Genomic DNA, 13,685 nt, shown 5'->3' with positions numbered 1-13,685 from the left:
ATACGTTCAATCCTGCATCAAATGCAATGCGTAGAGCACCATCTAGCGATCAAAAGCCAGAAGTACTCTTACAACAGTTTTTTATTTATTTTTATTTTAGGTTGCTCATTAATTTTTTTACAGTAACATGCATGCATAATGTGCTGTTTTTATATCTACAACTTTATTTACAACAACCAGTTACAACAGATCGAGTCAATGCATCACTGCACGCCCAGCTCCAACCAATAATCATGTAATTTTATCTTGTATTAAAAAAAAAAAAAAAGAAAAGAAAAAAAAGAAGAAGAATGAAAGAAAAAGGAGGGTTTGTACATAGCAGTCTTTAAGTAATTGTTTGGATTATGTTTATTTTATTGTTGGCTATATTCTGCATAAGTGCTGAATGTTGCCTTTGGAGATCAGTAAAGGATTATAATATTGTTTATATATATATATATATATATATATATATATATATATATATATATATATATATATATATATATATATATATATATATATATTTGTACTTTGTAAAAATAATGTCTTCTGAAAAGAAGTAATTTACAATGTAGCACTATACATTACGGCACATCAATGTAAAGCTATGTGCCACATAAACACCTAGTCTTAAAAACTGATTTGGATGATATTCAACAGTTAACAATTAAAAAAAAATACAAAATAAAATAAAGATAACGAATCAAGAAATCTCAAATATACTGATATATATATCATCAAGAATACACCCAAACAAAACAAAATTATTATAATTTATTATTTTTTTATTTTTGTTTTGGAGGGATAATGCCTCCAATTAAGAGACTAAATTATCAGCTACATAAAGAATAAGAGGAGAAATTGGTGGTGGTGAACATTAAGTCGAGGCTACAAAAAAGCATACAGTAGTTATATTAAGTGATGACTGCGACAATTGAGAGTAGTTGCAGAAATAGGCAATAACAAGATGCAAGCTCAAACTGGGTACTAAATGCCTCGAGTTACAGTATCTAGCATGCCACTTCATGTGTGGACTTTGAAATGACTCGGTCCATGTAGCTATTAGAGATGCTCTCCATTGAAACATCAGTGTGGGAGCGTCCACGCTTCTCATGCGCCCGACTCCGAGAGCTCTCCATGGACGAGACGCTGGAGCTCGAGGTGGTCCTTGACCGAAGTCTGGTCATACTGGCACTAGATACTGTAGACAGAAAGCTGGTGTTATATTTGGGTATAGATTTCAAAGGCTTTCCACTTATTGATATTCTTTTAAAGTAAATTCAAAATATGAACACTCTTCTACAAGTTAGGCAAATTTCTTGTCACTTACAGTATCCCAGGCCTTGGATAAAATATTTGAGGGCTTCAATCACTTTGGCTGGCTGTCATGAGGCAAAACATAGTCGAATTCAATATTTTCTGTTTAATTTGGAGGTTAACTGAATAGGTCGTTTATCAGGCTGACATACCTGAGCCACTTGAGGAAGTCCTCCACAGTCCGCCATCTAGAGGGGGCGAAGCAACATTGGCCTCAGTCACATCCGAACATACGTATACAGTACATAACTCCTTTGGTTTGATAAATTCCCTTAATTATAATAGACACATTTATAACATATATTTTAATGTCCATGGTTACCTTAAGAAATGTGGTCTTTGTTGGGTTAAGCTTAGAGTTGCAGTCAACCACAGCATCCACAAATGGAGAGTTGTCGCCAACAACCAGCAATGTGGAGCATCTGGGATTAGGACACATGGAGAGGTGGTTTATAGAATGTTAAGTAAAGCATGGCTTTCCTGCAACTAGATTTCCCCACATCCAAGTTGATCTTATAACATATTGAAACACTACATATAAGTGTAAGGGTCAAGTCCCCTTAGGCCCTCTGAAGATGAATTCTTCTGGATACCAAGCTATTTGGGGACATTCTATGCTTGAGGTGCGACCATGATTATTATTTATTTATTTATTTTTACAATTAAATTAAATCAAAACCTCTAACAAAAAAAAAAAAAAACTGATGTTAACATATACAAACATATTTAACACACATCCAATAACATACCATATTAACATATATTATTGCCATAGTTATTTGGATAATGTAACACTAATTAAAAGTGGAGCATAACCCATGTTTTCTGGCTAGCTTAGAAGCAGGGAACGTTTCCCAAGTTGTAAATAAAAATAAATCAAATGTGTGACTTTTGGCCACAGCTGTTTGTTACAAAGCATTTGGTGGTTCTTACTTTAGGGTCCTCACATTGACATTTCCTCCAGGAACAGGCCTCTCAACCTCAAGTGCACTGCGGCTGTTGTAAGCACGGAAAAACTGTCCCACATTGTACTGGTTCATGGTTGCAGTAATATGGTGGCGGTATGTAGCTATGAGATCATGGTTGGACTGGATTTCTTCCTAAAAAGTCAATTTGGACAAAAAATTGAGATGCTTACTCGAGTACTTAATCCTCAACTAATGCTTTTGTTTTCATTGCAACTTACCTTTCCGAATAGGTGTGTGATGATTGTGTCAGGGAGAGTGTGGGTCCATTCAGTAATCTGTAGAGGGGAGGGATAAATAGACATGCTTTTACAAAGTAGAAGTTAAACATTAAATAATTCAAGTTGAGATCATGTAGTAAATAGGGTAAGGGCAGGGGTCGGCAACCCAGAACGTTGAAAGAGTCATATTGGAGCAAAAAAACAAATATGTCTGGAGCCGCAAAAAAATGAAAGCCTTTTAATGAAGGCAGCACATGCTCTATGTATCTAAGCTATATTGGCCTTCTATCAAAATGACTAAGTTGGCAACAAATATATAATGAACCTTCATAAATTACCGTATTTTCCGCACTGTAAGGCGCACCTGAAAGCCTATAATTTTCTCAAAAGCCGTCAGTGCGCCTTATAAGTCGATGTGCCTCATATATGGATAAATATTTGTTAATCATGGCATGACATTCCATTTAGCTCAGCTCTATCTTGTGGATGCATAACGCAACGCCAACCACTACTACAACGACGACGACTACTACTACTGCGCCTTATAATTAGGGCTGTGCGATATGGCCTTACAGTAAGTACGTATCACGGTAAATTGAGCAGATTTACCTCAATAACAATAAATAACGATAAATTTGCCCTAGCGGACTGCTATATAATTTGAAAATCTGAATCAGTGCATGAAATACAAATGAACCGTTTCTCGTTAAATTTATTTACCAGCTTTCAATTTAACAATTGTACGCGCAGTCTAAACATTAAGTATATAAAAATTTCTTGTAAACAATAAGAATTCAAGTGTGAACATTTATAACAGCTTGTTTGACTTGAAAAATGTACAACATTATAAAATGTGACGACTGTGCAAACGTGTCATTTGAACACAAAAGACTTACAGCTTGAACGGTAGACTTCAAACAGACAACTTATTGGTAATGGCTGCTTTGACACAATTACTTAACGCAAGAGTTTATTCAAAGGTTTCAGATTTTTTTTTCCTAAGCATTTTTTAATACATGCACGCACACATGCACCCCCCACACAGACACACAAACATTAAAGCTATATTGTTCTTATGCCAATGAAACATTTGAGATTTTATGATGGCAGTAATGTGACACAGAATAACGCAAGCAAATACAAAAAATTAGCTGTGGCCATTAAACGGTCATATTATAGGCTTCACTGTTGGATTATACTTTATGCTGAATTCTTTACCATCATAAAAGCTATCAGACACACAGAGATACAACATAACGCGACATAATGATTGCTAGATGCAGTCCAATCCACTCATTGATTTCAGCCGTTTCGACAAGGTTAGAGCCACTATCCGACTCCATCACGTTCATTTGTAGCGTTAGCCGCTAGCTTTAGCCTGTGGCCTGGCTACCAGTAGAAAGCACTGAAAGCCTGTCTGGAAGCCGCCAAGATTCTACTTAATGTCGGGTGAAAGTTTGGTGAAGCTTCATTAAGCCTGACTCCATCACGTTTGCTTGTAGCATTAGCCGCTAGCGTTAGCCTACCGGGCTTCATACATAAGCACACTGACTGCTTTCTTAAAGGGGAATGAACATTGCCGGACAACACAGAGTCAAAGGAGCATGAAAAGACTATATTTTTTTGTTTTATTAAATTAACGAATTTATCGACATGGTCAAAATTACGTCGGTCATTGTGAAGAATTTCAGTAACGGTAAATTTTCGGTTATCGCCCGGCTCTTCTTATAATGCAGTGCGCTCTATTCATGAAAACGGTTTTAAAATAGGTCATTCAATAAAGGTGCAACTTATACTTCCATGCGCTTTATAGTGCGGAAAATATGGTAAATGTGTATTTTCCCTGCGATGCATCCTATGGAGAATGATGCACCATGTGACTACACTGTTGTACAATGCCGCCACAAGTTTTTCATTACAATATTAATGAATTAAAAGAATGTTTGTGTTATGTTTGTCCACCCATAGAAACCACATTAAAACTAAAAATATATGTTTTCCTGCCCCATCTTTTTCCATTTTCAAACATTTTTTAAAAAGCTCCAGGGAGCCACTAGGGCAGCGCTAAAAGGCCACGGGTTGCTGACCCCCGGGTTAGGGTATTTGTAAGTATGTACACAATCACTCACAAACACACACATGACACACTCAATGCTTACCTTGTTAGCAACAGTATCTATTAATCCTTCAGCATTTGGGTTGATGTTGATCAGAACCAATCCATCCACGAGGTCAGGGTGATTCAGCTATACACACGTACACAAGACATAATTGCATATTTCAAAGTCAAGTCTAATTCAGGCAACAGGCGATAAAAAAAACATCTGCCATGTGGCTTCTTTCTTTCCCCGTTTGATGCCATATTCATGCAGAATAAAAATGCATAAACACCACCACGACTAAACTTTATTTTACAAGATGATATTCAGGCTTGTTGAAATTAGATATTTCTATTTATTTCACTGATAGAATTGAATTTGAACTGAATTAAAGCAAAAATACTTTCAGTCAGAAATGGGATTAAAAGAAGAATCGTGGACTCACAGCAAAATTTGCCAAAATGCAGGCGCCTGCTCCAACTCCCAGCCCAATCACACTGTGCAACCTGTGAATCACATTCAGAATCAAGCCCAGATCTGTGCTTTGAGTTTGAGATTATCTTGGCAAAACCTCAGGATTAGAAGGGCTTTCTCACCCAAAGTGTTTGAGCACAGTGGTTAGCGCTTCAGACAGTTGGTCCATGGATGGGTAGGAATACCTACAAGGTCAGGAGTCAATAGTGATATCATTACAGTTATGTGACTTTTAAGAATTGGCCTTTAAACAATAATGACTACTCACGATGTAGGGAATGTTTTGGCTGCTTCTTGTTGTCCAGGGGCTTCAACATGACAAACGGGAAAATGTCTGAGGATTTCTTGCATGTCCTCATGCGTAAACAGAGTCTCAAAACATGATTTGTCTGTAGAAAGTTAAAACAATGATTCTCTTTTAGACAAAGAGCATGTTGTATTGCAATATGATAGGAATAAAATTTAAAAAAGAAAAGTAATTAGCATATCATAGTAAATTATGAATATGTAATATACTATAAAAATCAATATTAATATCATTAAAGGTACTTGTCATACTTAAAACAATACCATGTGAGCACTTGGCAGACCTTTCATTATTTTATTTACGCCATTAAAGTTAAAAATAATACCTGTTTAAATAACATTCCTATGATACGACTACCGGTATTAATTTATGGTGGATAAATAAAGAGCAACAGTCATACTTACGGTTCAGTCCAACGTCATGATAGGTAAGAATGACTGGCCGGTTTGCCCTGGGAGTCCCCATCATGATGCAGTGGACCTTCCCATACTGAGTGTCAACATTCTCCTCCTCAATAAAGGCAAAACATTCAAATGTTTAGCTGTGATGGGTTGCTGACCAAATTAAAAGCAGAATCTTACAGATTTTGCCATCATTGTAGTCAGAAACATGAACATTACACAGTACAACCGTCTAACCATACAACTATGTAATACTGCAATACTCACTTTGATGTGTGGCTCAAAGACACAGTCACACTCATTCTCTTGCAGAACCATGATTCCTGTTGCAGGAAAGGCCAAGCTGTCCCTGTATTTCGTTCTGTAGGGAAACTCCCGTGAGTGGAACAAGTATGCAGCAACAAGTGCAGGATGTGTGACAGACCATTTGCTTGAGCGTCTTTATATATACACTCCAGCACTGATCTCCTGCTAAAGCTTCAAGTCCAACCTGGCTCACATGTGGCCAACTGGCCTCTGTTTTAATCCCACCTTAGTCTGTTTCAGTCCCACAGAGCCAGCTTGGGATTTCTCCCAAGTATTAACCAAAGAACCAAAGATCACATACGTGACGTTACTGTTGATTCAGTACACAGAGCAAAACAGCAGTACCACAATTCAAGCATGGCAGCTTCATCAGTATCCCATAGGTTTACCTGAATTATGAAAATGACATTTGCATCAATGATTAAAGTGCCTATGACAGCAAAAAGCATGTTTAGTTCATAGTTCACGAGGTATTTTATGCTCCTGAATGAAATGGACCACTTGGATGTGTGTGGAAGCGATCGTTTTATTAAATATTTCTGAATCCCGCGGCATGAAAAATAGCGACTTGCGGCTCCAGGCTCGGGTTGAGGACGAATGCGAATGTGACGTCAACCGGGTCAGCATCTCACAATACAGCATTGCTTTATAGCATGCAAATGGACTGCAGATTCAGCTGATTATGTGGATTAATTTATTTATTTTTCACATCACGCCAACCAAATGTGCTGCAGGGTTTTGTTGCTGCACCTGAGAGAGGCGAGTGAGCCTTTTTGGGTTTCAAAAAGTTCCCGTTCACCCCAAATTGGCCAAAACAAGTCCGACAGCAGTGGAACCATTGGACTTACGAGGAAGTGAGTAAACATCGTATTTTGTATTATGTCAAATACTGGGATCATGGCACTCGTTTTACAGTGTATCACAAAAGTGAGTACATCCCTCGCATTTCTGAAGATATTTAAGTATATCTTTTTATGGGACAACACTGAAAAAATGACACTTTGACACAATGAAATGTAGTCTGCGTGCAGCTTACAGTGCCTTGCAAAAGTATTCGGCCCCCTTGAATCTTGCAACCTTTCGCCACATTTCAAGCTTCAAACATAAAGATAGGAAATTTAATTTTTTTGTCAAGAATCAACAACAAGTGGGACACAATCGTGAGGTGGAACAACATTTATTGGATAATTTAAACTTTTTTAACAAATAAAAAACTGAAAAGTGGGGCGTGCAATATTATTCTGCTCCTTTACTTTCAGTGCAGCAAACTCACTCCAGAAGTTCAGTGAGGATCTCTGAATGATCCAATGTTGTCCTAAATGACCGATGATGATAAATAGAATCCACCTGTGTGTAATCAAGTCTCCGTATAAATGCACCTGCTCTGTGATAGTCTCAGGGTTCTGTTTAAAGTGCAGAGAGCATTATGAAAACCAAGGAACACACCAGGCAGGTCCGAGATACTGTTGTGGAGAAGTTTAAAGCCGGATTTGGATACAAAAAGATTTCCCAAGCTTTAAACATCTCAAGGAGCACAGTGCAAGCCATCATATTGAAATGGAAGGAGCATCAGACCACTGCAAATCTACCAAGACCCGGCCGTCCTTCAAAACTTTCTTCTCAAACAAGGAGAAAACTGATCAGAGATGCAGCCAAGAGGCCCATGATCACTCTGGATGAACTGCAGAGATCTACAGCTGAGGTGGGAGAGTCTGTCCATAGGACAACAATCAGTCATACACTGCACAAATCTGGCCTTTATGGAAGAGTGGCAAGAAGAAAGCCATTTCTCAAAGATGTCCATAAAAAGTCTCGTTTAAAGTTTGCCACAAGCCACCTGGGAGACACACCAAACATGTGGAAGAAGGTGCTCTGGTCAGATGAAACCAAAATTGAACTTTTTGGCCACAATGCAAAACGATATGTTTGGCGTAAAAGCAACACAGCTCATCACCCTGAACACACCATCCCAACTGTCAAACATGGTGGTGGCAGCATATGGGCCTGGGTATGGGCCTGCTTTTCTTCAGCAGGGACAGGGAAGATGTTTAAAACTGACGGGAAGATGGATGCAGCCAAATACAGGAACATTCTGGAAGAAAACCTGTTGGTATCTGCACAAGACCTGAGACTGGGACGGAGATTTATCTTCCAACAGGACAATGATCCAAAACATAAAGCCAAATCTACAATGGAATGGTTCAAAAATAAACGTATCCAGGTGTTAGAATGGCCAAGTCAAAGTCCAGACCTGAATCCAATCGAGAATCTGTGGAAAGAGCTGAAGACTGCTGTTCACAAACACTCTCCATCCAACCTCACTGAGCTCGAGCTGTTTTGCAAGGAAGAATGGGCAAGAATGTCAGTCTCTCGATGTGCAAAACTGATAGAAACATACCCCAAGCGACTTGCAGCTGTAATTGGAGCAAAAGGTGGCGCTACAAAGTATTAACGCAAGGGGGCCAAATAATACTGCACGCCCCACTTTTCAGTTTTTTATTTGTTAAAAAAGTTTAAATTATCCAATAAATTTTGTTCCACTTCACGATTGTGTCCCACTTGTTGTTGATTCTTGACAAAAAATTAAAATTTTATATCTTTGTGTTTGAAGCCTGAAATGTGGCGAAAGGTTGCAAGGTTCAAGGGGGCCGAATACTTTTGCAAGGCACTGTATATAATAGAGTTAATTTATTTTCCCCTCAAAATAACTCAAAATATAGCCATTCATGTCTAAACCCCTGGCAACAAAAGTGAGTACACCCCTTAGAAACTACGTACATCACTAAATGTTCAAATTGAGTACTGCTTGTCATTTTCCCTCCAAAATGTCATGTCACTCGTTTAGGGCTGTCCCAAACGACTAATTTTCTCCCGATTAGTCAGCCGACTATTTTTACGATTAGTCGACTAATCTAATAATAATAAAAAAAATTATATATATATATATTTTTTTTTACTAATTTAGCAATGAAATTTTTGTTGACGCTTATCAATTCACAAAAACATATTGGAACACTCAAATTATTTATTAAAGTACAAATAAACACGTAAATAACAATAATAAATCACAAATAAACAATGAGTTGAAATGCTAATAGAATTAACTAGTGTAGCATCCCGATTGAAAAGATGGTCTCTTAAACTGATGGTTTACAACTTTTATTCCATCCTTGATGTAAACACACTGTAAGAGCTACGGTGCACACAAATAAAGCAACACAATTAGAAATTAACAAAAACTTTTCACCTTTTTCCTTTTAAACCTTATTTATATATCAATGAATTGCCTATATGAATTGCCTTTACCTCAATTTATTACCTTATCATTGACAATCTCTCCCTTGAGTGCAATCACTGTATATACTGTATATATTTATGACCTTTTAACCTTATATAATTTTCTATGCCATAAAATATACCTTTCAATTAGCATTAAGAACAATACTAATAGCACTTATAGGCCCATTGTCAATGAAACATTATTATTTAGTAAGGCGACAGCACCCTCTGGTGTACAAAAAATGAAGAAAAAAAATTACAAACTGCGTGAAGGCGCTTGAGGTGTTTATTCACGGCCGACGTGCAGCCAAGCTTGGCATTGAAGAGACAGGACTTTGTTTCTTTGAAATAAGTCAATGTTTTGGACACTCTGGTGCGCTTTTTTTGGCTTTGTGCCGCTTTCCCCGCTTGCAAACAGCATCCGACATTCTAACTTTCCACGCATATATATTTTTAACCCTTCATTAACCGTCGACGGGATGTTGTGCTCGTCGACGGATTTACGTCATCGATGACGTCGACTATGTCGACTAGTCGGGACAGCTCTACACTCGTTACAGGAGTGCTGTTAGCATTGCTGCAGGGATTGAAGGGGGTCAGCTTGGTATTGCTCAGACCATTCGTCGCATTCTACATCAAATTGGTGTGCATGGATGTCACCCCAGGAGGAAGCCACTTCTGAAGACGGTACACAGGAAAGCCCGCAAACAGTTTGCAGAAGACATGTCAACGAAGCACACGGATTACTGGACCCATGTCCTATGGTCTGATGAGATGGGCGGGCTTTCTTGTGTACCGTCTTCAGAAAAGGCTTCCTTCTGGAGTGACAGCCATGCACACCAATTTGATGTAGAGTGTGGCGTATGGTCTGAGCAATAACAAGCTGACCCCCCACCTCTTCAATCTCTGCAGCAATGCTGACAGCACTCCTGCTATGAGCGACATAACATTTTGGAGGGAAAATGACAAGCAGTACTCAGTTTGGACATTTAGGGATTTTTCTCTTCGAAAGGCGAGAATAAGACTTGGAAACGCCGCTCGGTTCGGTTTAGCATGTTGGCTAGCTGTCACGCCTCCTGGTTTGTTTACGCTCTCTTAAACCGGGGTAGGGAAATGACAAAAGCCGGACTAACTCCTGAGCCATAAAATATCGTTCGGAAATTGGAAGAAGTCGACAGTTTTGACAATTATGGAGTAATTTTTCCATGTCGTACTGAATAAATGCCTTTTTAATGTTTTATATACAATTTAGCACATGATTGTTATTTGTCATGACCATACCATTTATTTAGCAATTCGGGACAAATACTTAGATAAAAATAAAATCCTGTAAAAATATTGGAGTAGACAGATTGAAATAATGACATTTTCTGCTCTTTTCGTCACATTTTCCTCGTTCTGAATAATTCCCCCACAATGGGCTGAATTCTAAATCAGATGAAATCGTGACCCTGCCTGGGGACGCTAGAGTGCTATAATGACAGGCAGATACCAAACGGCAGATTAAAAGACTAATTTCTCGTCATCTGTGCTTTGCCAAATTGTTATATATAGTCAAATCGTCTCAAAATGATTCTAATTCACATAATAATGTTATTTAAGAGCTTTTTATGCTGTCGCATGCACTTTATGTGTATATTTTTTGGTCAATTAGATTTTACCAGATTTTTTTTTTTTTTAACAAGATCAAAAAGTTTGCAATTGCTTGAACGCTTCCTGTTTGAATATGCTATTTGTATGCATTCTGTAAATAGGCAACACACGATATACTCCTCAGTCAAACCAGGTTGCAGGTCAATTCCCTAATCTCAGTGAGCCATATGGTCACAGCATTCCGCTTGCTTGAACGATTTGCCGTTGATGCCTGACCGCAATTTACTAATGAACTGTGCATCACTTTGAATGATTTGAATCATTTTAGATGCTCTGAGATGAGGTGTGGCTGCACATCACTTAATAACAAAAAATGTGTAATGTGTCAAGTGAATTAAACTATACAGTTGTTCCAGAAAAGCAATTACACATGTAAAGGCTGATCTTACCGAAGCAAAAAGTTAGTAGGTCTCCACCATCTTTTTGAAGGCTATTCATTTTGGAATGCGTCCATTTAACCAGAAGAATATTTATATGAGGTGAAAATAAAAGTTTGAGGTAAGAGCCTTATTTGAGTTTGTCCCAAAATTTTTGCTCTGAGACCAAATCACAGAGCTTTACAAAAGGCACTTCCACAGAAATATTTACATCCTTTTGGAAAATTAGCAGTCCACTTTGTAACTTTGCAGAGACAAAAACAGTTCATGAAGGAAAATGCTTGGTGAAACAGATGAACAAAAAACAGGTGTCACCTTTTTAGACTTACTGTTAGGTGGTTTTGTGGTCATTTTGATGTGGTTCTTAAATTATGTGAATTATGTGTGTGATATGACGAGTATGAGACGAAAATGCAAAATCTTTGCTTTCGTATGTTTACAATGCGTGACTAGACATGTGCCGGTTACCAGTTTCAAGGTATACAATCGTATGAAAACGTGACGGTTTCAAAACCACTAAAATGTTCCTTCATACCGTTCCTACGCTATTAGCTATTTTTTATGTCCCAAAGGCAGAAATTCCTCACTTGCAGCTGCAGGGCTTACTTCTCCCCAGCCAGTTGTTGCTCAGTGAGTCAGAGAGTCAGCTGTGCTACACGATAGCTGGAGGAGGTGAAACACGTCAACTTTTTCCCCAACTAAGGAAACAAAGTCGTTGGTATGGGAATACATCGGCTACAGAAAAGTAACAGATGGCCAAGGCTGAGAGGAAATGGGCCAACCGACATGTAAAACATATTTGCTGAAGGTGGCTGCCAGGAGGCAATACCTCCAATATGATTTTGCATTTACGTGACCACACGTCGATTTATACTTTCCCAGCAGCTATGAGAGTTAACTCCGGAGTGTTTAGTGTGTCTAGCGATGGTAAAACAAATACGGAAATTGGACAATAATTCAATTGTTTTTGTTCTGATGATAATAAAGTTGACCTGTGGATGAGGGTTTAGGCTCACCTGAAGGACTGCATTTATTTTAATTTTATTTAGAATATTTAATTATACCTATGTTCCAATTCGCTAAGATTTTGTTTTGAAAAATAAAAATCATGTTCAATGGAAAAAAAATTTTTTTTAAACCCAGACATCTGAAAATTTTAAAGCTGTAATTGCAATAACGTTTTACAGTAAAACGGTGATATTTTAGCTAACGGTTATCATACCGTCAGAAACTCATACCTACACATGCCTATGCGTGACATTTTCATATTGTAAGTGGAGTACGTCAGCTTGCATCGTGGCAGTGTTTAGGTCGCGCCACTCATGTGAGATGCGCTGCGCCTCTCCCTCTTACCGGAATTTAGGAAGTGTCTCAAGCTAGGCTGCGCTCCATCTTGTTTGTTTAGAAACAAGGTAAGAAATGTTTTCTTATCTTGGCAAGAGAGAATATGCAATGTTGCTTTAGCCTTTCAAGGTCTGTGCTGAGTGATCATCAGATGCTATATGTAATCCTGGCGTTAGCATAGCATTCATGTTCGCATTAGCTAGGGTGACCAAATGTCCTCTTTTGCCCGGACAAGTCCTACTTTCACGTAGTGTCCTCGTGGTCTGGGCAGGTTTTATAAATTCATAAAAATGTCTGGTTTTTATGATTTTTCACGGGACCAATTTGAAGAGAATCCCTCCGACCGCTGGGTGGCAGCAGTTGACATGGCTCCTACGAGAATGGAGGGAAGTAGTAGTTCTTCTTGTTTTTGTTGGCAGTTTACCCCTATCATGAGGCATTACCGCCATCTACTGGGTTGACGATTTGGCCACAATGCCTGAAGTTTTTTTTTTTTTATAATGATAAATACGTATATATTGGCAACTGTTGACTTCTGTCGGAGCTTTGACTGTAAAATCCCGTTTGGTGTCGCATCGGTGCGCTGCCGATGATTGTAAACTTTTATTGCAAAGTTTGATTTTTGCCTCAGCTAGCTATCAGTAAGCGAAACCGCGCTAGGCATTATGGGAAACGTAGTTTTGAACTGCTACGTTTGGAAACATGCTGATTGAATAGTTTGTCAGTTTATTTCGGTTTTTGTTTGTGTGCAATTTAGAACATTGAATGAGAACATCAATTGAATGGGAATAACAATTTGTCAAGGACAATTGTCGTGATAGTAATTTATAAAAATGTTTAGTTGGGACATAGCCTACTGTGTGTATGTGTATTGACTGGACTACATTTCTATGGGTCTGCATTATATATATATATATATATAATTTTTTTTTTTTTTTTTTAAAGTCATTATTTTTTTTT

At 38.1% G+C, this 13,685-nt stretch overlaps 1 protein-coding gene across 1 annotated transcript; it reads right to left on the bottom strand.

Moving 5' to 3' along the window:
* Positions 1-257: 257 nt before the first annotated feature.
* On the bottom strand, positions 258-6,199 carry ndrg1b (N-myc downstream regulated 1b). Its single transcript, XM_057835358.1, has 12 exons — positions 6,034-6,199; positions 5,770-5,875; positions 5,327-5,447; positions 5,181-5,243; positions 5,030-5,090; positions 4,645-4,731; positions 2,486-2,542; positions 2,233-2,399; positions 1,622-1,721; positions 1,452-1,487; positions 1,313-1,364; positions 258-1,183 (listed from the first exon to the last, which is right to left on the bottom strand). The coding sequence occupies exons 1-12, from the start codon at positions 6,082-6,084 to the stop codon at positions 993-995; spliced, it is 1,092 nt and encodes a 363-aa protein (XP_057691341.1). The 5' UTR covers positions 6,085-6,199; the 3' UTR covers positions 258-992.
* Between the last annotated feature and the right edge of the window lie 7,486 nt (positions 6,200-13,685).

The sequence above is a fragment of the Corythoichthys intestinalis genome, chromosome 4 (assembly GCF_030265065.1).
Source record: "Corythoichthys intestinalis isolate RoL2023-P3 chromosome 4, ASM3026506v1, whole genome shotgun sequence".
NCBI lineage: Eukaryota > Metazoa > Chordata > Actinopteri > Syngnathiformes > Syngnathidae > Corythoichthys > Corythoichthys intestinalis.
The sequence above is the reverse complement of the archived record's forward strand: the minus strand, read 5'-3'. Positions and strand labels throughout refer to the sequence as shown.

Bases quoted from the DNA above. Each gene is read 5' to 3' on its own strand.
- ndrg1b (XM_057835358.1), bottom strand. From the start codon at position 6,084: ATGGTTCTGCAAGAGAATGAGTGTGACTGTGTCTTTGAGCCACACATC. The intron at 2,543-4,644 runs GTAAGCATTGAG...TCCCCTCTACAG, and splicing joins TAGATACTGTTGCTAACAAG to ATTACTGAATGGACCCACAC. The intron at 2,400-2,485 runs GTAAGTTGCAAT...TTGACTTTTTAG, and splicing joins TCACACACCTATTCGGAAAG to GAAGAAATCCAGTCCAACCA.